The sequence below is a fragment of the Acomys minous genome (assembly GCF_964271855.1).
Source record: "Acomys minous genome assembly, chromosome: 1".
Classification (NCBI taxonomy): Eukaryota; Metazoa; Chordata; class Mammalia; order Rodentia; family Muridae; genus Acomys; species Acomys minous.
Window position 1 is genome coordinate 4227771 of NC_140483.1, and position 24252 is coordinate 4252022.

Below are 24252 nucleotides of genomic sequence, written 5' to 3' on the forward strand. Positions count from 1 at the left end.
TTTGGTGGTCCTAGCACCAGTGAGTCCAGTATTGGTGCCTGTCGGGTTACTGGGTATTCACACTCATTCCTTTTGTGTTCCTTTTGTATTAGCCCAACTTTATTTACCTGTTAATGAAATCAAATACACTAAGTAGGTACCTACTGTATACACCTGTGCTAGAGCTTCTAGTGCATCAGAAATGTAGTCACTGGTTTCTAGAGCCTCTAAAGTCTCAGGTAAGGCTTGGGGTGGCTGTGGAGGCTTTTACTCCCAGCAGTGGGAAGGCAGAGGCAGGCCTAATCTATGCAGAGGTTCCACTAAGGCTACACTTAAGAAAAGCCTGATCTAGGCTCTGACAAGTTCTTGTTAAGTAACAGTAGATGGCATAAAAGAATTTTGTATACAGCGCGTATCAGTCCACTTGAAAAACAAACCAACTAACCAACCACTAAGGTAAAGGAGGAGCCTTAACCTGGAACATCACTATTTAATGAACAAACAGGAAGAAGCCGCCTTCTGCAAGCCTCTCCAAGGCACTATGCAGTTCTCTAAATAATCCATTAATAATTTAAGTACTTAAATAAGTGTCGGGTTATTTCCTGGGTGTTTCCCTCTGGGCTCAGAACAGCCTCTTCCTGGGCCAGCTTTGCCCACCCAGTGTGGCAGGCTGCAACAGCCTTTCAAGTGAGTTCAGGATTGCTGGTGGCTCGTCAACGCGAGTGTGAGGCTCCGGCAGTCAGGAGCGCTGGGCTCGGGGACCTCAGCTTATATGGTTTGTCGCCTGGCCTCTTCTTTTGAGGTATCGCTTCCTGATTTTGATCATCCATTTCACACTTAGTTTGGCAAACTCTGCTGCTTTAAATAACGCCAGGAAAGCCCCACAGAGTAGGGCTATGGTGTTCCAAGGGTTGGCCGTGATTATCTGGGGACAGACAAAAGCGAGGTCGTTGGTTGGCATCAACCTTGACACACTGTCTCAGATTGTGGAGCCAACAGAAAGACAAGGCTTCTGCTCAGACTTAACTGTTCCCAGCTGCCCAAGCCATACACACACACAGACACACACACATGCACACATACACCTGCATACACACAGACATACACGCACACATGGGCCCACAGGCTCGCACTCGGGCAGGTGAGAGAGCCAGGTGTCTCTTTGTCATCACTACCTAGGCTTTGAGCTGTCTCCTTCCCCTGCTGGGACGTTGTCCTATCTAGACTTCCTAATCCTCCCAACTCCTCCCTTCCTCATCCACTCAGCCAAAACACTTTTCCTTCAACAGAGTTGTTTATCCCACAGAGCTCCGACGGCTCTTTACTGTCTGCTAATGCTCTAAGGCACGAGCGCAGTCCTTGTTTCAACACTCTTATCTCTCTGCGGTGCTCACAGATGGACTGCAGGCCTTGTGTGTGCTAGACTCCCACGGAGTCTACTCCCTTAGGCAGAGTTCCCACATTTGAAATCCCCGTGTGGTTAAAGAGAAACAACAACAGCAACAACCCACTTGTAAGCCTGGTTCGGTGGGGTGGTCTGAGGCAGGATGAGTCCACGTTCACATAGGCACAATGGCCACACCTCCTGTTAGCCTACGCGCAATCCTGCTGTCATGCCTGCAGGAACCTGGCAACTGCTTATGTCATAACCTGCTGCCGGGTACGATAGGTGTGTGAGTGCTGGATAAAAGGCCCACCCCTGACCGCAGCTGTCTCTGTTCAGAGTGCCCTGCCCTCATGCTCCTGCTCCTGTCGGTCTGTCTGTCTGCATGTCCACTTGCCCGCCTCTACCTCTTCCCCGGGATCTCACTTCCCTCCACTCCCCAATAACCCTCCTTCGCACCAGGTCTGTAGCATGGTGCATTACTCAGGGGCACACCTGGCACGGGCCCGCCAAAGGCACCCCCTCACCACGTTGTAATTCACATCACCTCTGCCTGCCTACCTGGCCCATGAGCAGCCTCTCATGACAGATGGCTCATGTTAAAGAAAACCAGAGCACACACAGCCACAAATCGTTCCCTTTCACCCTAGTCGTGTTAGTAAGCTTCAAGCCTTCACCCACCCCTCACGCAAAGCCTAGGCCAATCTTCAGGGTCATGGGTGGCAGAAAATATGTCCACACCGTAGACTCGATCCTGGGATCTGAAGTGCCCGTGTCTGAGATTTAGAATCTCTTCCCTACTGCCGTGGTCACCTTGAGGCGCCCTGGGCTAATATGAGGAAGGCCACTCTTAGCAGTACTTACATCCTGGACCTTCTGGATGAAGGGATCTTTCCACTCGAAGACCACAAAGAATAACTGAGTGCTCTTGTCAGCGGCAGGCCTCTGGTCAACGTAATTAACCACGCTGGTCTGGGTGCAGAACAGAAGAGTTACCACTCTGGGCCTTCCTTTGCCTGGGCCCGGGAACAAGAGCCGGCAGGGGCTCGGCCTCGGCTCTCCTAGCAGCATCTTCTGGAGGGAAAGTCCAGCCTCATGTATGAGACCTTTTAACTGGTACAAGAGCCAGGACTTCGCTGCGGCTGCCTCAGTTCTTAGAGATAAAAAGGACCACGATGCCTAAGTAGCTTGAACTGTCACCGAACTCTGCCATCGGGTGTCTGGACTCACACGTGAGCCACACTCAGTCCACTACAGAAGGCATCCAACACAATGAAAGGCCAAGCTAGAACTCAGGGACAAAGCGCAGCCTCCACTCCTCACTGGCAACTCTATAAACAGTAAGCAGTCACGATACAATCAGCCAGTCAGCTGTGATAGAGCTGCGGCACCCAATGGACAGAAGACAGGCTGCAGTGGCACAGGGCCACCTGACACTCGCACTGGCTACAGGAAGGTGATTCTGACATTCTTTGCAGAGCTGCCAATGAGTGAGGTGACCAAGGACACCTCAAGCCTTTGTGGGGCCGGGCAGTTGTCGTAGTCTTGTTTTCAGGGGTGGTTACCACCTAGACAGGAAAAATCCTGTCCCCGTGGCTGGACCCCACATGCACAGGGAGAGCAGTGGACGCTCTGGAGGCCTGCTATGACATGGCAGCATTCCCAGGGAAGCACGCCACATCCCTTTCCATCCCCGCAGCTCTGCCTTTTCCGTCTTCCCAGATCACAGGAATAGATGCCCAGCAATCCTCCTGCCTCAACGCCCAGCATTCTTTCTGGCTGCAGCCAGGAAACCAAAAGCTTTCTGATGAGCTCATGCTCTCCTGCATCCTAACAGGTCATCACACCCCTCGCTGCACCCGGTGTCCCCTCATCTGCAACAATCCCCGGCAGCGTTAGGAAACGCTGTGCTTCTATGAGGCACAGGGATGGTTCTGTGGAGAACGGTGTACTGCTGGAATGCCTCGGGTGCAGGAAGCCTTCACAGGGGCTACTAAGGGTCTCCTTGTCCTTGGGTCCCACCTGACAGCCCCTCCCCCTCGAGGTCTCCATCCACCCCAGACTCAAGTGTAGAGATCACCTGTGTCAAGGAAGCAGCGCCATTACCTCTTGGCGGAACTCAACAGCTTCTCGCCCGTCCTCCTCTTTGGTCTTCACCAGTGACATCTTGACCCAGGTGCGGAAGCCTCCGGAGAACTTCCAGCTGGAGTAGGCGCTCTCACAGGCCTGCATGAAGCCCGCCTTGTCTGGGCTTGGAGGAGAGAGAGGAGGAAGGGAGGTCCAGGTTAATCCAGGCCTGACAGCTGGAGCCCAATGTGGCCAAAGCAAACTCTAGTCCCGTCTCATGCTGCTAACCTTTTCTGGTACAGTCAGGGTGCTGTGGACTCCCTGCTCCCTCAGCAAGCACCAAGAGCAAAGCCCAGCCCGTCCACGTCCACACCTCCATTTTGCTTCCAGACAGTTCCACCAGTGGGAGGGCAGCGGCATGACTCCTGCCCCCAGCCCCCACCTCCACTGTGGGCACACACCCTCCACTTTCCCACAGCGTCCCTTCCTGCAGCTTAGTCACCCACATGATCCCTGAAGCGTGGCCTGCCGTACTTCTCGGTGAGCTCGGCCTCACTCGGGAAGAGCATGCCATGGGAGCTGTACGTGCAGCCAGAGCAAAGCAGCTACGTGCAAGTGCAAACCGCAGGCCAGAGCTCCGCAGAGGTGCACGCCTGTCAGCCCTGCACCTGGGGGGCTGAGGTGGCATAGCCTGGGCTACAGTAACATCCTGCTCAAAGCCAGTGCTTGGCCCTAAAAGGGACAGCTGTGACACGACCCACCTGAAGGGTCAGGGGACATCGAGCATTGCAGAAGAGGGGACAGGAGGAATGCAAGACCCAGAAGATGACGTCATATGCAACAAGACCTCTCTGACGTCACTGCAGAGCTGCCTATCAACACTTCATCCTGGGGACCATTAGCCATCATTGGCTGATGGCAGAGAGGCTGTCATTTCCTTCAATGGTGTAACCACTGCAGTCCCACCCTCGCTCATGCATTATATACATGTGTGAACCTGTTAAAGAATAAACACACCAAAGCAGCAGTGCCGGGCTGGGGACCTGACTAAAGCAGCCCAGGGTGACGCGCCTCTGACAGCTTCCAGGAGGGAAATGACAGACTGGCTATCAGCAGGGAAGGTGCTGGCAAGGAGGTCCCGGGTGGAGAGAAAGCAGAGGCAGTAGTGTGTCACTTTCTCTTCAGCTGGACTGTCACCTCACTGCCACTGTGATGTATCTACCTACACCACAAAAATGGAGCCTTCTGCTCAGCAAGACTAGGCAGGGGCAGGCAGGAAAGCTCCTATTCCACCAAGTGTTTTAGGCCCTGGAGATGGCACTGCAATGCGGTCCGGTGTTGGGAGCCAATAGGAGGTGTCAGCAGGCAGTGTTCTGCAGGCAAGAAGGCCCACGGGCCATGTGGAAGCAGCGCCTCTGCTCCTCAGCAGCCCGGGTGCAGAGGCACGCCTGCTTAGCTGCAGTCAGTGCAATGGGCACTGGGATCTGAGGGCACTGCCTTGCTGGGCCAGCTCTGCTCCCCTTCCCTGCCCTCACCCCTCCATTTCCACGTGGCCATGCGCGAGGCAGGGCACGGTGAGGCCCCGGGAACTCTGAGCAGCCACCTTTGCATGAACTCCCGGAAGGAGGAGAAGAGGAGATAGTCAATGGCACTGAAGTCCTCATCGCTCTGGTTCAGGCGGAACTGGAGGAACACCAGCTCCCGCTTCTTCACTTCCTGGGGCCCCTGGACGATGAGGGCGGACTGCTGCGGGGAGACAAAAGCCAGAGCCTCAGTGCTGGAGGCTGCGTGCTCCCAACCCTCACACAGGCCCACAGAGGCATCAGCCACAAGCACTGCCTGGCAAACACACAGCAGGTCACCCGGCAGCCTCCTGCCTAGGGCTGCAAGCCGGCCATGGAGACCTCTCAGCAGAGCCAGAGCCCAGCTGAGTATGACACATGTCCCTTTTCACAGGCCATCTACCTTTTAGGTAAGGATGCTGGCTTTTGCCCGCTGTGTGTTGGTGTGTCCCAGTCAACTATGAGTCGATACAGTGAAGGAAGCCTGTCGTCTTCTGTACACCTTCTGGCTGGCTCGCTAAGGTATGCCAGCACTTCAACATTCCCCAGTGTGTCCCTGTCGTGAGTTTAAATCTTACATGTACATACTGCAGATGCCTGGCTTTAGTTTTTATGTGGCATCGTAGGCACCCGGCGCCCAGCCCTGCCTCCTTCCTGCCTCCCTACATCCCTACACTGCTCCTGGCCTGAATGCAGCCCACAAACACACTGGTCTGTCCCTGAGCCAGGACTGCTGCCTGTGGCATCACCTGCTGTGTCAGGTGACTCTGGCCTGGGCCAGAAGCTCCCACATTATTCCTTCAGAGTCCTAGTTGTTTCGCTATGTCTCCTCGCTTCTAAACCTACTTTAAAGCGAGCTTGTAATGTCCAACTAAACTCAGGGTGTTTCAGTGAGACAGAACTGAACTGATGGGGTACCGTGAGAATGTCACCTTCACCTTCCCTCACCTTCCCTCACCCTCACCTTCCCTCACCCTCACCTTCTCTCACCTTCCCTCACCCTCACCTTTCCAGGACATGTGCTCAAAAGCTGACCATGACCATGTGGACAGGACAACAGCACAGGGGACACTGCTGGGCAATCCCACGAAGCAACAGTCCCCACGTGAGCCTGCCTGCCAGTCAGGCCACTCCCAGAGAGAGGCTGCCTTGGCCTCCAAGGGCGGCTCCGTCAGGAAGGGAAATGTGCACACAGGAGCTGAGCCCCAGCTCAGCTTAACACACTTCGTCAGCTGGGAGCTAGAGGAGCCCCAGAGACGGCCTCAGCTTCCCCTGAGGGGGCGGGATGACCTGAACACTGGGAAAAGAGACACTGACCCTGCAGACTGGAAAGGCAGCGGCCCTGGCTGTACAAAAGCAAAGCACTGGCTACAGACAAACCACCAGAAATCCAAAGCACAAGAAACCAGGAACTCTACAAAAGCCTGAAGATTTATAGTGTGCCTGGACAGGACCCTCAACAGGAGTCACTGTCACAGCACTCAAAGGGCTCAGCCATCCAGAGTCTACACATTAACATCTCACTGCAAAGGGTGGTAGGAAGGGCTGGGTGGGAACAGGCCACCTCCCAGCCTGCCAACTCAGGCCCAGTCCAAAAAAGACTTAAGCTGGAAGCAGGCTGAAAACAAAAACAAAACAAAACAAAACAAAAAAAACAGGTGCAGATCTCAAGGGCAGTTTCCAACATCCAGTTCTGATGTAGCCACCACGGCTTCCAGCAATTCAGATCCGTCTGTGGGTGAGGCCAAGGCAACCAGAGTTCCCCAGAGAGCGGCAGGAAGGACATCCTGCTCACTACAGCAGAGCTGCAGGCCCTGGCTGGCTGTCACCAGGCATTGCCAAGCAGCTGTGGATACTCTGGTGTGTCCATCTTCCCTTGTTTCATTTTCTGAGGTGGAGTCTCACTGCGCTGCCCAAGCTCAACTCCCGGGTTTGAGCAAGAACCTCATGCCTCAGCCTCCCAAGTGCCCGGGATGCTGGGTGCACACTCCCTCACCAGTCTCATTACGTCATTACTCGCTAGTTTTTGCTCAGGGAGCAGTTGACCAGGAAGATGAGGAAATTTCTTCGAGGTTCACAGCTTGTGGCTGGAAGGAGCTGAAGAGCATTAGCCGTCCCCTCAGAACCAGAGGGAGTGAATGCACCTAACTTCCTCCCCGTGACAGCATCCCTCATTTCACAGGCTTTATGTTTAAACTATGAGCCACTACAGCAGCTGCCTCCTGGGAAACATGCCAGTCAACAGGGGGAGGGGGAGGGGCTCCCAGGATGGGCACAGCTGCACCCCACTGCCACTGTGCCTCTCAGAGGGACAAGGAGAGCCGGCCGGGAGTCCGGAATCCGGCTGCCGCTTCCCTGGCTGTGGCCTCCTGACAGGACTCCGATGCTTCCCTCGAGGTCCTCTGCTGGCTTCACGGAGAAGCCCGGGGACCGCCAACTGTCCGTTCTCGGGGCGGCCCGGGGGTGGGCATCTCCCCAGTGCTTACATGTGCTTGCCTAGCGCTCGCTCCCCCTTGCACGAAGGCCACCCATGGGAGCGCTCTCCCACCGTAGGCCAGGTGTTCCCCTGAGGAGATCCCTGCAGCAGTGATGACCCGAGCACAGCCCTGTCTCCACGCCTGAGCAGAGGGCCTTCCCTCAGTCTGCACAGAGGCTGCCGTTGAGGCCTGGCATCCAGAGAAACACCTTGCCCAGCAGCTCTGCAACCAGGAAGGACAAAGCCCTCAAGTCACAGCAGTCAGCCCTGTTCCAAACTCAGTCACTCGATCACGCTGAGCTGAGGGCCAGAAGCTGGCACCACCCGGCAGTCCTGCCTGGGTTATAAGCCTTCTCTGACTGGCCGGCCCCATCATCCAGTTCCAGTCAGTAATCTGCACCTCCCACTGGCTCCTCCAGCCTCCTGCTCTAACTGTGCAGCCTCTCCGTGTGAGGCTGTCTTCACGGCCTGTCCTACCTTGTTTTGCAAGGAGTAGAAATCATTTCATCAGGCCTTACACGTGGCCCAGGAAAGGGTTGACTGGTCTCGGTGCAATTCTTTCATCTTTAACTACAGAGGCTCCTCTCACCCAAAGGGGCAAGACCGTCCCCACAGCAGGACACACCCGCTGTCCTTTGCTTCTGTCCCTAGCCACATCTCACATTCTCCCCCAAGACCCTCTGAGCCACCCTCACCGTCACCTTGCCCAGAGGCACAGCTGCAACGTTGGCCCTCTCTACCACCACAGTCGGTGTCTCAGTCACTGTCCATGGTGAAGAGACACCATGACCAAGCAATAAAGTAAAGCATTTCACTGGGGCTGGCCTACAGCCTCACAGGGTTAGTCCGTTATCACGGCAAGGAGCATGGCGGTGCCCTAAGCAGGCAAGGTGCTGGAGAAAGAGCTGAGAGCTTACATCCTGATCCACAGGCATGGGGGAGGGGGCAGCACGCCACTGGGCCTCAAAGCCCACCCCCAGTGACACACTTCCTCCAACAAGGCCACACCCTTCTAACCCTTCCCAAATGGTTCCATTAACTGGGGACCAAGCATTCAAGGATTCAAAATGGGGGCCATTCTCACTGAAACCGCCACGGTGGGCAACGTCCTGCGCCCAGGGAGCTTCTGTGTTGACAGGATGTTCTCATGTGCCCCCTTCAGTCCCGACACAAGAACGCAAAGCCGTATCCCTGCCCGGGAACCCTTAGGTGTCCTGTGTGGGGTTCACCAGCTGAGCTGTGTGGTGTTCACACCAGACTAGAGCACCATCTTCACATTGGCAAATTTCTCAAAAAGAATGGATTCCTGGACATTGGTATTTTCAGTGACACTGATCAGGAGCAAGCAGACCAACCAACCTTCAGCCCTGCTAACCTCCCATCTCAGGGCAAGAAGACCTGAGGGCCATCAGCCCTTGCAGCACATGCACATGCCTCTCATCCGCCACAGAGCAAGGACCCATGAGAATACGGGCGAAGGGAGGCTAGGACCTTTAGGGTGAGAGTGGCTAACAGAGCATAGGACCCAGGGAAACAGGCATTACCATGGTGTGATTGGAGAAGGGGTGGGTGTAATTGATCCTCTGCGTGGTGCAGTTCCTGTCTCCTGGCTGGCCAGGGCTGGTAAGAGGTGGAATGACCTCATAGTGATGCTTGCAGCTGAGCAGCTGAGCCTGACCAGGGTACAGGGCAATCCCTGGAAACAAACAGAAGTTGGCAAGTGTCAGAGCACTCGACACGATCTCACACTTACCTCCTTGGGAAAGGACCAAGAAGATCGTAGGAAAGGGGGCAGGGCACAGGCATGGTCCGACTCCAGCGGAGGGAGTCACCACCTCTGACACCTCCCTCACGACACAGTGGTGCCTCACAGGCCCCGCCTGCCCGGTGCTGCCAAGGCTCTGGGCTCCCAGGGCTCATTCTTAGGCTCTGCCAGGTGGTCCACAAACACACACCACATAGAGCGCCCTGCTCGCTCCGGCTCTGGCTCCCAGGAGACACTGACAACAACACAGGGCACTGAGGCGGGGCTGAGGGATGCGAGCCAACACCACAGCAAAGCCCCACAGAGAGGCTGAAGCAGACGCGGCTAAGCCAGGGCAACAAGAGAATAACCAGGCCAGGCTGTAGGGTGACTACTGTGTGGGAGCCCTGGCAGGATGAACTCCCGACTCTGGCTCTAGCCTGTGCGCAGGATGTCCTGGGTGTCACTCAGGGTCACAGCAGGTGGCACACTCATGGTGGGCAAGGCTTGAGCCCATATTCCTTCTCCAGTGCCAGCGTATGGTGCCAGGCGGCTCTCCCACTCTGGCAGGCAGCGATGCTCAGGCATCAGTCATCCCAGCAGAGGGAGAAAGGTACCCAGAGCAGCCTGGAGCCCCTCGAGGCTAGGCCCTACCTGAATGGCTGGCTGTTCACTCGCCTCCACATCCCGTCACCTTCCTAAGGCCTACTCCAGCCTTGACTCTCACTGCCTGTGGCACTCTAAAGGACAATGGCCACATAGGCTCATAAGTCATATACTCCGACCCCAGTTGGTGGAGCTGTTTGGGAAGGGTTAAGAGGTGTGGCCTTGTTGGAGGAGGAGTGTCACTGGGGGCAGGCTTGAGGTTTCAAAAGGCTGCTGCTGTTCCCAGTGCACCTTCTGCTGCCTGCTTTCCCTCCAGCTGGGCCTGCTACCAGGCCTTTGCTCCACTATCATGGACTCTACCCCCTCTGAAACTGTAAGCCAATTAAATGCTTTCTTCCGTAAGCTGCCTTGGTCACAGCAATAGAAAAGCAACTAATATACCATGCTTCATCCCCGGCCTTCAGGTCCAGGCAGAGTGCTCTCTCCTCTCTCCAAAGAGGCCCAGTGTCTCCCTACACACACCCTGGCCGCCTCGGCTCCTCCTCCCACAAACACTGGCTGTCCACCTCATGCCTAACAAAGCCTGGCTCTGGTGCTACCCTCCCTGCCCACCCCGGGGGATCCAGGGCCCGGCGCTGGCTCTCAGATGCATGTCTGTCTACAACTAACCCCTGTCCTGCTGTCTGCCTGTGCTGGGAACACAACGGGGGCTCAGGGAGGCAGTGCTTGCCGACCCCGGAAGGCCAGAGCGGGGCGGGCGCCCTACCTGGAGCATCGTAGCGATCCACCTCCTTGTAAGACACAGACATGACAGGGTGCTTGAGCTTCTCCCGGAAGTCTGTGATGGTCTGGTACACCAGGAAGACGGCCACAGCCATGAGCAGCAGGTAGATGAGGATGAGCAGGACGGAGAAGACGTTCTTCAGGCAGGCCTTGCTGAAGCGGATGCTGCTGGAGGCAGACTCACTGTCCACACCTGCCAACGGGACCTCAGGGTCACCAAAGCAGCTAGCGATGGGCTGCCGCCTCCAGGCCCTCACCTTCCAACCCTCATCACAAAGGGTACCAAGAAACATCATCAACTCCATCTCTCCGCCCTGTCCCCCTCCCCCCGCCCCAGCCAACACACCAACATCGCCACGTTTGCTGTCTGCAGGGACAGTCAGTCTCTACCAGTCAGGCCCACATGCTCCCCTGGCCCCCCCACCCAACCCCCACTTAACAACGCTCTCATCTTTCAATCCTGGAGCCGCTCACTCACATCTGCCACTCACGGGCCTGTTTTGAAGAACTGTTCATACACAACTCCACCCCGCCTTCCAGGGGAAGCCTTCCTTCCCTTGATGGCTAATATGATGGGGGTGTCCATGCTGAGCGCCCCCTCCCTCCCTCGGATGACACATGACCAGCAATGGCCGCTCCTGCTGCAGCATCTGGTATGATGGACCACACCCTCTCAAGCCTTCCTTAAGTTGCTCCCTGCTGGGTATTTTGTCACAGGAATGAGAAAAGTACCATATGCGTTAACCCCCAGTGTGAGTGAATTTGGAAGGGGGGGGTGGTGGTGAAGATGGATTAGTGTAAATGGGATACTGAGGAAGGGGCTTTAGCTGAGGCAGAGCCCAGGCCATGAGGGCGGCGGGAAGGCAGCTTTCTCAAAGCTGAGGAGAGCACACACTAGACACCGGAGCTGCGGCAACCTTGACCACAGACACCAGGCACCAGACTGGGGGGTTCCTGTAAGAGCCACCCAAAATGGCGGTTGTTACGCAACCTGGTTTGCCCGCCCATGGTGCTCCTGCTCCCCAGCTCAAACCACAGTTCCCTGAGAAAAAGCCCGGATGCCACTGTGGCTGTGGCTGTCAACAGGCACCAAGCAGTGTGGTCAACCACCTGCCTCAGGTGACAACCATGGGATCAGAACAATGTACTTGAAATTTAGTGAAGACATTTAATGGGCAAACACAGGCAGACAGTGGGGAGGGAATCTGCCTCTGGAGAGAAGGCCTGTGAGATGCGAGTGTCTAACTTTATTGATGTTGTTGTTGTTATAATTATTATTGATCTGTCGTCACACATTAATATCATCATCATCGATCTGTCTTCACACATTATTATTAATATCATCATCATCATCATCGATCTGTCTTCATATATACTAGAAGAGAAAATCAGATCCCATTACAGATGGTTGTGAGCGGGGAACTGAACTCAGGACCTCTGGAAGAGCTGTCAGTGCTCTTAACTGCTGAGCCATCTCTCCAGCCCCAAATGACTTATTTTTTGCCTGAAGGTTCATCCCAACTCAGGGTGAAGGGTGAAAGCGGAGAGGAAGTCCTGAAAATAGGTGCGATCTCTAATTCTGTAAATAACTGACATGCTCAGTCGAGATTCCAAGGCGTGGGGGAAACATCTGAACTATGAAGAGAAATGGGTGATTCCGTCTGCTGCGGTGCAAGGCAGTTAGGACTCAGGCCTTGCTGTGCTCACCTGCTGAGATAAAAAGTTCTTCAGAGGACCACTGCAAGGGCTAGAATCCTCACTGTGCTGTCGTCCGCCCAGGGGACACAAGCCTCTGAGACTGGGCTCTCCAGAAGGGATTAGCTGAGGAGGGAGGAGCCGCTGTCAAAGTGAGCAGCCTCTGCTGACACAGGAAAGTGCCCTGAGGGAAAGCAGCAGAGTGGCTGCTCCAGTGTGAGCTCTGCCAACCTCTGCTAACACCTAACCCCACCTTCCCAGGCGGAAACTCCAGGCTCTGTCACCAGCCGCTTTCCAGGAAGCTCCCAGGCCTCCTGTCACCAGGGTGCACTGAGCAGTCACCAGGGGGCACTGAGCAGTCACCAGGGGGCACTGAGCAGTCACCAGGCTCTCTGCCTCTCCACATGCTGCTGACAGCCAGTGCTGGACTTTATCATGTAAGCCAGTTTAGCAAATATCCTACACACAAACACACACACACACAGGCACACACAGAAAGAGACAGAGAAACACATGAGCGCACACAGACATGTTGCGGTTGATATTGACTGCCGTGTATTCAACTGTTCATTGCTGTCTCCTGAGATCTTTACTGCTCTATGAAAAAATGCTCACATACGCCAAGTGATGCTGTGTAACCTTGCCTCCCAAAATATCACTGATAGGCCAATAAAATTGCCTATACCTGGGCTGGGCAGCCGAGAAGGAGGCGGAGCTAAGACTGGGAGGGCCGAAGGATCATGGGAGAGAGAGATGCAAAGAAAAGAGGAAAGGAGGAGGAGCAGCAGGTCCCCAGGGGTTAGCATGAGCAAGAAGCGCATGGCCGTGGGGAGCTCGCTCTGAGGACTGGCATGATGGAGAGAAGCAGCCCAAATGCAGCATGTGCAAGTACTTATGGGAGCTCTGAATGGCATGTGCTGCTGGGAGATAACAGGGTGATGCTTAGGGGGTTAATATCTGCCCATTCCCAGGTGTATTAAGGCTTATTAAAAATCTAACAGGAGCCCGACATGGTGCCCACGCCTTTAATCCCAACACTCGCGTGGCAGAGGCAGGTGGATCTCTATGAGTTCGAGGCCAGCCTGGTCTACAAAGTGAATCAAGGACAGCCAGGGCTACACAGAGAAACCTGTCTTGAAAAATAAAACAAAACTAAAACCTAACAAGATTCTGTGTCCATTTATCTCTATAATAGTGGGTTAAATAATAACTACTACATCTAATAATCATATGAATTAATAATAAATATTAATAATCATAATACAACAGACATGTGCATGCGCGCGCGCGCACACACACGCACACACACACACACACGCACACACACTCGCGAGCGCTCTGTTGGTTCTGTTCACCTAGAGGAATATGCCTAATACACTAGTGTCCAATCAAAAATGACTAGACATAAGGAGCTGGAGAGATGGCTCAGCAGTCAAGAGCACTGGCTGCCCTTACAGAGGACCCTGGTTCAATTCCCAACACGGTGGCTCACAATCATCTGTAACTCCAGTTCCAGGAAATCCAACACCCTCTTCCGACGCCACAGGCACAAGGTATACGTGTAGTTCACATACATATATACAGGCAAAAATGCTCATACAGAGTTTTTATATATATATAATATATATATATATATATATGCATCCCCACCTCTCTTCATTTCCAGCATAGATTGTTCCTAGCTAACAGGCTGTGGCTCTGCAGCGTCCACGTTCCACTGTGTGCTCGCTGGAATAGTCTCTGCGAATCCTGCACCACAGACATCACCGTTTCCTTCCCAGGTGAGGCTTGGGGAGCTGTACGCATCCAAGGTTCTGGGCAGTTAGAATCCACGTCAGCTCATGCTTTCGCTCAGGTTTTACATCTTTCAGTTGTAAAGATGTAAGAAAGAAAATAAATGAGGAGAGTATCCTCCCTAAAAATCCCCTGGTGCCGGAGGCTCAGATTAGCCAAGTCCTCTGTGTGCCCCAAACTCATCAGAGCAAGCGAAGGAAGCTGAGAGGCCACTGCGCTGCCCAGCTGCAACCAAAGCCAGCAGCACAAACAAACCAACAGACTGAGAGGCATTTTCAAGAGAAGGCCAATTACTACTGAGGCCATCAGGTAAACGGTAGAAATATCTGGTCCACTGTACACAACAATGAAACAAAAATGATGAAAACTCAAGGTCACATGGCGCTTAAAAAGAATGTGCCAAAGAAACTCACAGAGATGAATGCCTGCTAAAGGATTTAAAATGTGGCCCCGTGCCACAGAAAGACGATGCAGGGTGTGAACACGGATGACGCCAATGAGAGGGCCCAGCGGGAAAGGATTAGGCTGGCTCATCTTCCTTAACGTTTCTGGAATACTTTGACGGCTAGGTGAAAAACATTAGGGATCAGAAACCTATCCAGTGAAATGGGAGAGAAAACGTGCCTAACCTTGGGAAAGATGTGGACACTAATGTACGGAGGGTTAGGGGTCCAAACAGACACGATTAGGAAAGATCTGCACCATAGCATGTCACAGTGCACACGTGACCAGGAGAGATCTACAGCACGGCATGTCACAGTGCACACGTGACTGGGAGAGATCTACACCACGGCCTGTCACAGTGCACACGTGACTAGGAGAGATCTACAGCACGGCATGTCACAGTGCACACGTGACTAGGAGAGATCTACAGCACGGCATGTCACAGTGCACACGTGACTGGGAGAGATCTACAGCACGGCATGTCACAGTGCACACGTGACTAGGAGAGATCTACAGCACGGCATGTCACAGTGCACACGTGACTGGGAGAGATCTACAGCACGGCATGTCACAGTGCACACGTGACTAGGAGAGATCTACAGCACGGCATGTCACAGTGCACACGTGACTGGGAGAGATCTACAGCACGGCATGTCACACGGGGCACCCTCTTTACACCAGCAGCAGACCCTCAGCAGAAACCCTGGAGCCAAGAATTTATACCCAACAATGTGGTATAACCTTCAAGAAGGGAGATGAAAGAAAGGCGCCTTCTATGACAAAAAACTGAAGCAGCCATGTCCACAGGCTGCCCTCACAGAAGCTCAAGGTGGCCTCTGGTGCCAGCTTTGTGTCACTGTGACAGTGACCTAAGCAAACAGCCTCCAGGAGGATTTATTTGGCTCTCAAGTCTCAAAGGTTGCAGTCTACTGTGTGTGTGGAGAACTCGACAGAGTAGCACGGCTCACCTCAAAGCATGAGGAGCACAGGGAGGGTGCTGTTGCCCCCGCCTTTCCTCCCTGCTCTGCTCTGTTCTGAGCTACTGACAGGTGCCGTTCACACCAGGTGGCTCCTCCCCACTACTTCTCTATAGATCAGGCCGCCAGGCCACCCAGAAGGAACGTGCTAACTGCCTTCTTGTCACTTCCCACAGCCAAACAACAATCAAGACTTAAAAGCATAAAGCCCTATAGCTACAAGAAGGATAAATCCAACTGCAAGAGCAGAAACTTAAAAGGCACCGACTTTACTGGTACAGTGAGAAGCTACCAAACTGCAACAGCCAACACAGAAAGAGAGCAAAGGATGCTGGGAACAGCAGGAAGATCCCCCCCACAGAACGCTGGGAATAAGTCCTCAGCCTGTAGTCTAACGCTGATCTAAATGGACAGGAGGTAAGGCGGGTGCGGTGAGGGAGGGAAACAGGAACACACTGCTGCGGCTGGAGAGACGGCTCGGCAGCTAAGAGCAGTTGTTGCTCTCGCTGAGGGCCTGAGGACCAGCACCCACACGGTGCCTCACAACTGTCTGTAACTCGCAGGCACTCCCACGGCATACGTTCATACACATAAAATAAATAACCCTTTAAAGTTTAAAATATATTTTAGAATAATATATAATAGATTATATGTAATATACACAAGTTATATAAATATATTTATATTATATAATATATTGCCCAAAAGAAACTGAGTTGACACATAAAGACATACAGGATTAAAGCAAAGGAATGGAAAATGAGGGCTGGAGAAATGGCTCAATGGTTAAGGGCACAGCCTGCTCTTCCAGAGGTCCTGAGTTCAATTCCCAGCAACCACATGGTGGCTCACAACCATCTATAATGTGATCTGATGGCTCTCCTGCAGATAAAAGCACTCATATATAATTAAAAAAAAAAAAAAAAAAAAAGAATGGAAAACGGCTTGCTAGCCAAACAGAACCCTGAACAACGGCAAAGCCTAAGGGATGGCCGGATCTGCATTAAACAACAGAGACTTCAAGGCAAGAATTGTAAGACAAAGAAGGCTGCCACACAGTGACCAGAAGATCGGTTCACCCAGAAGATACAGTGACTGTAAGTTCACCACACCTCATATCAAGTCCACAAAACAACACTACCACACCTGAGGAAGAAGAGGACCCAGAAGGATCAGCCTCAGTGCACAGCTTCATCACGGACAGGTCAGCCAGACCAAAATTCAACGGAGTTCAAACTCTCCGCAGACAGCTCGGCACTGCGCACATCCCGTCCGGCAGCTGAAGAACGTTCTCAGCTGCTGAGCCGTCCCCCTACCTCATGGTGAAGGTCTGTGTTGTCAATCTACTACGTTTAGAATCACCTAGGAAGCAAACTTTAATGCTGAGGTGTTTCCAGACAGGTCTGAGGAGGAGAGACCCAGTTTACATGTGTTGTCACCATTCCTAGGCTGGATAAACTCAAGGCTGGCCTCCACAACACACGCATGTGCACATACAGATACATGCTCACACGTGAACACACACACAGAAAGAAAACTGAAATGTATCTATTTGCAGAAACTGGTGGAGTTAGATACCTAGAAACAAGTCCCTCGTGATCTCTCTCAGCTGTGGAATTAAAAGAGTCAGCCTGTGCACACAGCAGTGCCACGGAGAGCGGGCAGGCGGACGTGTATTTTATTGGTGTGCTGTATGCATGTATGGACACCATGTGGGACACCAGAAGCACGGAAATAACACCACAAGGGGCACAGTAATTCTCCAGGAACTTACTGTTAACACAAGGGAAGGAATTCCAAGTAACAATCACGGAAGCAGGACGAGAGGCGGCAAGCAGTTCCTCCATGGAAACAGAAGCAGTGTGTTCTGAGGGCTCAGTCGTTAGGATGAGAGATGGGCCGAGCATCCCGGCACTCAGGAGGCAGAGGCAGGGGGATCTCAGTGAGTCTGAGGTCAGCCTGCTCTACAGAGTGAGTTCCGGGACAGCCAGGGCTACACAGAGAACCAGGGCAAGGGTGAGAGATGAAGATGCAGGGTGAGTGAGAAGCGCAGCTAAAGCAGCCGCAGCCGACTACACCAAGCAGAAAGCGTTTCTAGACCAGAAGTCAGGGCTGTGGAAACCAGCCAGCTGTAGAGGAGAGACGTACAAGGGAAGAAAAGGTCTGCACAGGAGAAATCACAGAGGAAAGGGGATGAAGGCTGGCGCAGAGTGCTACTGTTAAATTATATCCACCGAGCAAGGTCTGGGCACAGGCTCAACGTCTATCACTCCAAAGAAACTCCTCGTCCACACTTTAGGCAAGCTGCCTGGAGCCACAGACAGCGAGACCTGGAGCCAAGAGCAGAGGGTCTAACCTGCCACCCTGGCACTGAGTGGGGGGTCTAACCTGCCATCCCAATGCTTAGTGGGGGTCTAACCTGCCACCCCGGCGCTGAGTGGGGGTCTAACCTGCCACCCCGGCGCTGAGTGGGGGTCTAACCTGCCATCCTGGCGCTGAGTGGGGGGTCTAACCTGCCATCCCGGCACTGAGTGGGGGGTCTAACCTGCCATCTCAGCACTGTGGGGGTCAAGGTGTGGATAACAAGACCTGGGCTGAAGAGAGATCATATCTCAGAAAAGTAGGTGGATAGACAGAAGGATGGATGGACAGACAAAAGGAAGAAATAGGAAGAGATGGAGAGGAGAAAGATGAAGGGAAAGGAGAGAAAGGAAGAGAGAAACTGAAAACCAGAAAGACTTTAAAAAAGAAAGAAAAGAAAAAGAAAAGGCTAACTCACCAATTCCCCAGCAGAAGGAAGGCCAGGGCGCAGAGCGACAGAACACAACGGTGAATGCACACTGGGAGAAGCACCAGCGAAGAACACCATCCTCAGTGAGGCCACTTCTCAGACATAAAGAAGTTTTGTTTGTTTGTTTGTTTGTTTTTTCAAGACAGGGTCTCCCTGTGTAGCCTTGGCTGTCCTGGACTCGCTTTATAGACCACGCTGGCCTCGAACTCACAGCGATCCGCCTGCCTCTGCCTCCCGAGGGCTGGGATTAAAGGCATGAGCCGCCACGCCGGGCTTATAAAGAAGATTTTAAAAATCCTTCCACGACAAGCAAAGCTGGAGTAGCCATCCTCATTGGCCTAACCTGGTAAGAAACAGCGATGGAGCCGGTTCAGCCAGAGACACAAGGGTAATTATGTCAGGGACACACACAGGGTAACCCTCTGGGAGGGGTAAATTCATGACTAAATTCAGAATACTCCATTACTGTGTCACAGAATATTAACTTCCAAAATTTAAGACTCATTTTTTGTGGATGTGTGGCCTATGTGGTAGGGAAGATGCCTGCAGAGGCCAGGAGGGGGCGCTGGATCTCCCAGAGTTAGTTACAGGTGAGCTGGAACCCTCCAGAAAAGACAAGATCAGTCTATCAAAGGCTCAGAGCATTCCGTATTCACAAAGCCAGGAGCTGGAGCCCACCTAAAGCTCCAGGACATGAGATCCCAGCTCAACCCCTAGAGCTGTAAACAGAAAACAGCCATGTCTAGCACATCTTCCTTGTAACCCCAGAGCTGGGAAGGTCAGTATGGCATCTCCCAGGAGGCTTGCTGGCCTGCCTTGCCTACACAGTGAGCTCACAAGGCAGGAATGGGAGTGACATGGGTCTACAGTAGCCCAGGAGACCCAGTGGTGGCAAACCATGTCTAGATGCTCACAAATTTTAAAATGACCATGACAGGCAAGATGCCCCCAGTGCTGATCCTAAATGGTTGGAAAGTAGAGTTTGGAGTAGCTCAATTGCAAGACAGCAAGCCAGAGGTTTACCTGCAGTAAACCTGTGTCATCAACTCAGAAGACAACGGTGAAGACATTCCATATCTATGCGGACTACCCTTCAACCAAATCTCAGTCAAGGCCGGATTAAAAGTTCCAAGTCAGCCAGGCCTGAGATCCCAGCACTCGGGAGGCAGAGGCAGGTGGATCGCTGTGAGTTCGAGGCCAGCTTGGTCTACAAAGAAAGTCAAGGACAGCCAAGGCTACACAGAGAAACTCTGTCTCAAGGCCATCTCCCGCCCTCCAAAAAAAGGTTCCAAGTCATCCTCAGTGCGTTCAAGACCAGCCTGGACTACGTAAGACCTTATCTAAAAAGAAAGTTTGAATTTTTTCATCTGTGATGTGGGTGGATGTAAGAACAGACACAGGCCCAGTGAGCTCAGTCACAGGGACTGTAAAAGGGCTGGCCTCACCAGAGGAGAAGCGCGGGGGCCAGACACAGGGAGGGATACGAGAGGCGGGAACACAGGCTTTACGACACAGTAGACTAGAGCAGTTGGCAGCGGTGTGCCACACCTTTCAAAATAGTGAGAAGAGATTTTAATGGTCTTACCTGAGTGTGGTAAATAAGGTGATGCACTAATTCCCAGGACGGAATCATCACATGTACCGAATGCACACGTGTACTGAAATACCACAGGCGGACCCCACAAATGCGGACAATTATGTGTCGATTTAAAAATAAGCCAGGCCAGTAGGATGGCTTCGTGGACAAAGGCACTTGCAAGTCCCACGGCCTGAGTTCAATTCCTGGAGCCCACAGAGCAGGAGGAGGTGAGGAGATGTGACTCCCACAAACTGTCGCCTAACCTCCACAATGCCTACTCACACCCTCTCTCACACAAAATAAGTAAATGTTAACAACAAAACAAAACAACAGAATTCAGCAGGGGAGCTGGCGTCAGAGTGCCCGAGTCTGCAGGCCACATCTACAAAATGAAGACACCACTGTGCAGCATTCTTATGAGAATTAAACGTGATAGTTGGGGGTGGCATAGCCCAGCCTGAAATGGCAGAGCAGTGGGGAACAGCTGCTTTGCCTGCTTCCTAGGTCTCCTCGAGGTAGTGGGGCTAAGTCACAGGATGTCCTCTTCTACACAGACAAACGGACCAAAAGGACAGAACACACCTGCCCAGCTCTCCCAAAGAGCTGGAAGCAGGCTGGGGCTCCGTCCACTCACTCACACTGACTAGGCTAAGGCAAACAGCTGGAGGTCAGATATCGGTAGAGGGACAAGCAAAGCCTCTTCCGCAGCAGCAATACTGCAGGGCACAGGGACACAGGGGACAGGGACAGTACTGGAGGGCAGAGAGACTATAGAAAAAAAAATCAGCAGGGTGCTTAGGAACAATTAGGCATTAACTAGGAGAGGAAGGAAGCCTGGCAACCTGAGCTCAATTCCAGGAGCCCACATGAAAGGCGAAGGAGCACTGTTGTCTGGTCTCCGTGAACTTTCATGGCCTTCATGCACACACATACATATCAACACACACACACACACACACACACACACACACACACACACACACACACACACACCCTAATGATTTAAATGTTAAAAGGGGGCTGACTGAAGATGGCTCAATGGATGAAGAACACCTGCTGCTTTTACAGAGGACACAAGTTCCGGTCCCCAGCATCCACATCAGGTGCTCACAGCCACCTCAACTCCAGCTCCGGGGAACCCGATGCCCTCTTTCTTCTTTTCCTTTTAGGTTTTTCGAGACAGAGTTTCTCTGTGTAATAACTCTGGCTGTTTGTAGACCAGGCTGGCCTCGAACTCACTAAGATCCACCTGCCTCTGCCTCCTGAGTGCAGGACACATACGCCTAGTTCAAGGAGCCCGGCGGGCTAAGGACGGACGGAAAGCCTGAGCTTGAAGCAGGGAACCAGGCCTACGTGAGCTCACCCACCAGGCAGCAGCACTGAGAGGCCTGACAGAGCCACGCAGGCCAGCAGCTCCTCAAGGAGAAGGGATGGCCTGGCTTCGGGAACTGTTTCAAACCTGCTATCAAGAACGCAGACCTTGAACGGGCATACGCAGCAGGAGGCTGATTAAATATGCAGAGCTTTGGAACTGGGGCAGACCTTGAGACTCAACACCAGGGTACAAGCGTGGTAGAAAAGAGGCACCCCCCGCCCCCGCCTGGCACGGAGCCTGGACTGGGCTTCCAGCTGCAGCAGCACACAGCCAGTTTCCTGTACCCTAAACCCACTTACCTGGCAAGACACCTGGACCTTGGACTTGGACCAGCTCCTTGTCTCGAGCGTCGGCCTGCTCTGAGTTCTCAACGACCTGGTCCAACTCTTCGCTGAGCTAAAGGAGAAGAAAGGGAGTGAGCAGATCAGCTGGGAGCAGGTCAGCTGGGAGCAGATCGTCCGCTGGATCAGCCTTTCGTTTTAGAGGCTAAAAAAGCAGAAGCTGCCATCCACATAACTGTCACGCATGCACAGAGACCACATGACACAGGATGTGTGAGAGCAATTCCACTGTCTTCTCTCATAGCCTGAGGCTGGGAAACTACAGTCAAGGTTTCAGCAGGGCTGGCTCCCTGAGCTGTAAAGGAAACTTGTGTTTCCAGCCTGTCTCTTAGCTTCTAGTGATAGCCAGCTAGCTAGCCTCGGAATCCTCAGCTTGCAGCTGAATCTGACCTCTACCCTTTACCTCCATCTTCACGAGGACCCCTTTAGTATGTACCCCCGAGTTGGCGCATCTTTAAGGACACTCACCATGCTAGATTCCAGGCCCAGCATAACCTCGTCACCTGAAATGACTCTATTTCAAGTTTCAGACAAATACTGGCGTTACACTTCAACATCTCCCTCTGAGAAACACCACCCCACAGCCACAGAGTCAGCTAATGAGACAGGAGTCACGCCACCTTGGTCTTGTTTTCCAAAGCCCATGGTCTGACTACGTCCCAGAGGAAGAGGAAATGTGGTTTAGAGTCGGCTGAGAGAGAAACCAGAACAGCGAAACTGGTGTCAGAGCTCTGATGGACACTAAAGCCCACAGATGTGGGTGCAAACGGCAGAACAGGTGGCAGATGTCCAGCTAACAGGCATTAATTAGCAGCAGGGTACCAGGCAACACAATCTCAACTCATCAGCACTCTCACCTGACCTGTCAGATGGGGGAAATTTTGCCACTGAGAAAGCAAAGATCAGGCTAAGCTTCCCATCCCTTTATTTATGAAGGCAGGTGAGGTTGGTTTGTAGGGGTTGTTCCCAGGCTCATAGTGTCATCATAGCCACAAAGTCCTGTTTTCACACTCTTGAGACAGGGGTTCACGTAACCCAGGCTGGCTGCAAACTCACTGTAGCTTGAGTTTCTGACCCTATTGCCTCCAACTCCTAAGTGCTGGAATTATAAGCACTAAGCAAATACTGAACTAACTTAGCTATGAACACTCCCAGCCCTCAGAGAGCCTTCAAATTAATCCCAAACGATTTAGGTTAAAAAAAAAAAAAAAGGTCTCAAGAGTGACGGTGGTCCCAGCAAGACTGGAAATTCTCAGAGCCAAGCCTGGCCTAAGTGATCCTGACCCAGGTCTGGTGGCAAGCCCTTCCCGACATGCGGCAACCATCACAAGCCTTTTCCAGTCCCGGGCTAAACTTCTCAGAATGTTCCTTTCCAGAACAGAACCTCAGCAGACAGCTAACTCAGAGTCAGGTACATTCTCAAAACAACGCAGGCAAGAAGGACGCAGGTCCATCTCTAGGCAGTGTTCTTGACTTCAACCTAAAGAAGGCAGTGGGAGGGAGGCTTTGGGCACGACTCCAAGGGGCACCTGATTCCGCTTGTGGCCTGCTCTGCGAGCGGGACAGCAGCCTGCATTTCAATAAACTATCTTTCATAAGCTCTGCTAGGTAGGGAGCTACCAACCATGTGTGGCTGAGCCGAGGTCCTCTGAAGCTAGGACTCCAAAACTCCCCCACAAGCAAGAGCTGACAGCATCCTGCTACTCACTCGGGGTCACTAACTTAGCCGGGCGCTGAGCTCAGCACTCTGCCAACTCGTTTGGAGGGCGTTAGTTTCCAGTGTGGCCAGAGCCTCCGTGGGTGGAGATGGCCAACGAGACAAGCCGAGCTGTGGAAACCTGCTGAGAAGTTTGGGCTGCTCCGGTTGGACGAGGTCTAACGGTGTGGGGCGGCTGCATGGCCTGGAGCAAACCTAGACCGTGGTGGCTGACGGCCAGGGATGCGGCGCTGCAGAGAGACACCCAGGGCAGAGCAGGGCCGGGGCAGCCCCACGCCGAAGGAGCTGAAGGGGCCCGGAACGAGCACGGCTCTCCGCAAGGGAAACCGGAGGCTCGGGCGCCAGACAAAGGGCTTCAGGGGTCTCGGGACCCGTGGGGGCGGCGGGGAGCCACCGAGGACCGGCCGGCCACGCGGGTTCCCCACAGCCGGACGCCAGGGTCCCTGCGTCCCTCGCGTGCCCGGACCACGCAGCAGCTCCACCTGCTGCAGAGCCCGCATGCCACGAAGTGCCAATCATCCACCTGCGCGGGGGTCGCGGCGCCCTGCCCGCCTGCCCACCGCGCCGCCCGGTCCGCACCTCCTGGTAGGATGTGGAGAGGTCCTGTCGGATCATGGCACTGGTCTGTTGTTGCTCACTCAGGACCGCGACGCCACCGGAGGCGCGAGCTCCGAGATGAGCCCGCTTCACTAAGTTAGACCCGCTCCAGACTACAGCCAAAAACCAGGCGTGGCGGCGCTCCGCGCATGCGCAGCTCCTGCCGCCGCCGGGACGGCGCAGGCAACGCTGGGAGTTGTAGTCCTGCGTTCGGGCAAGTCTGGGAGAAGAACTTGCTGGGCTCAACCTCCTCGCACTTCCTCTCTTTGTTGCAGGCGGAGAAATGGAGTTCCTGAGTGCAGCATGGCGCAGGGGCCAGGTCAGCTGGGTCGGGGCGCCCA

The 24252-nt window shown here is 53.6% G+C and overlaps 1 protein-coding gene across 1 annotated transcript; it reads right to left on the bottom strand.

Moving 5' to 3' along the window:
• Positions 1–454: 454 nt before the first annotated feature.
• Positions 455–24057, bottom strand: PACC1 (proton activated chloride channel 1). Its single transcript, XM_084788667.1, has 8 exons — positions 23894–24057; positions 21556–21652; positions 10585–10794; positions 9013–9164; positions 5034–5176; positions 3470–3614; positions 2228–2335; positions 455–904 (listed from the first exon to the last, which is right to left on the bottom strand). Exons 1-8 carry the CDS (start codon positions 23927–23929, stop codon positions 743–745), a joined length of 1053 nt encoding a protein of 350 aa, XP_084644793.1. The 5' UTR covers positions 23930–24057; the 3' UTR covers positions 455–742.
• Between the last annotated feature and the right edge of the window lie 195 nt (positions 24058–24252).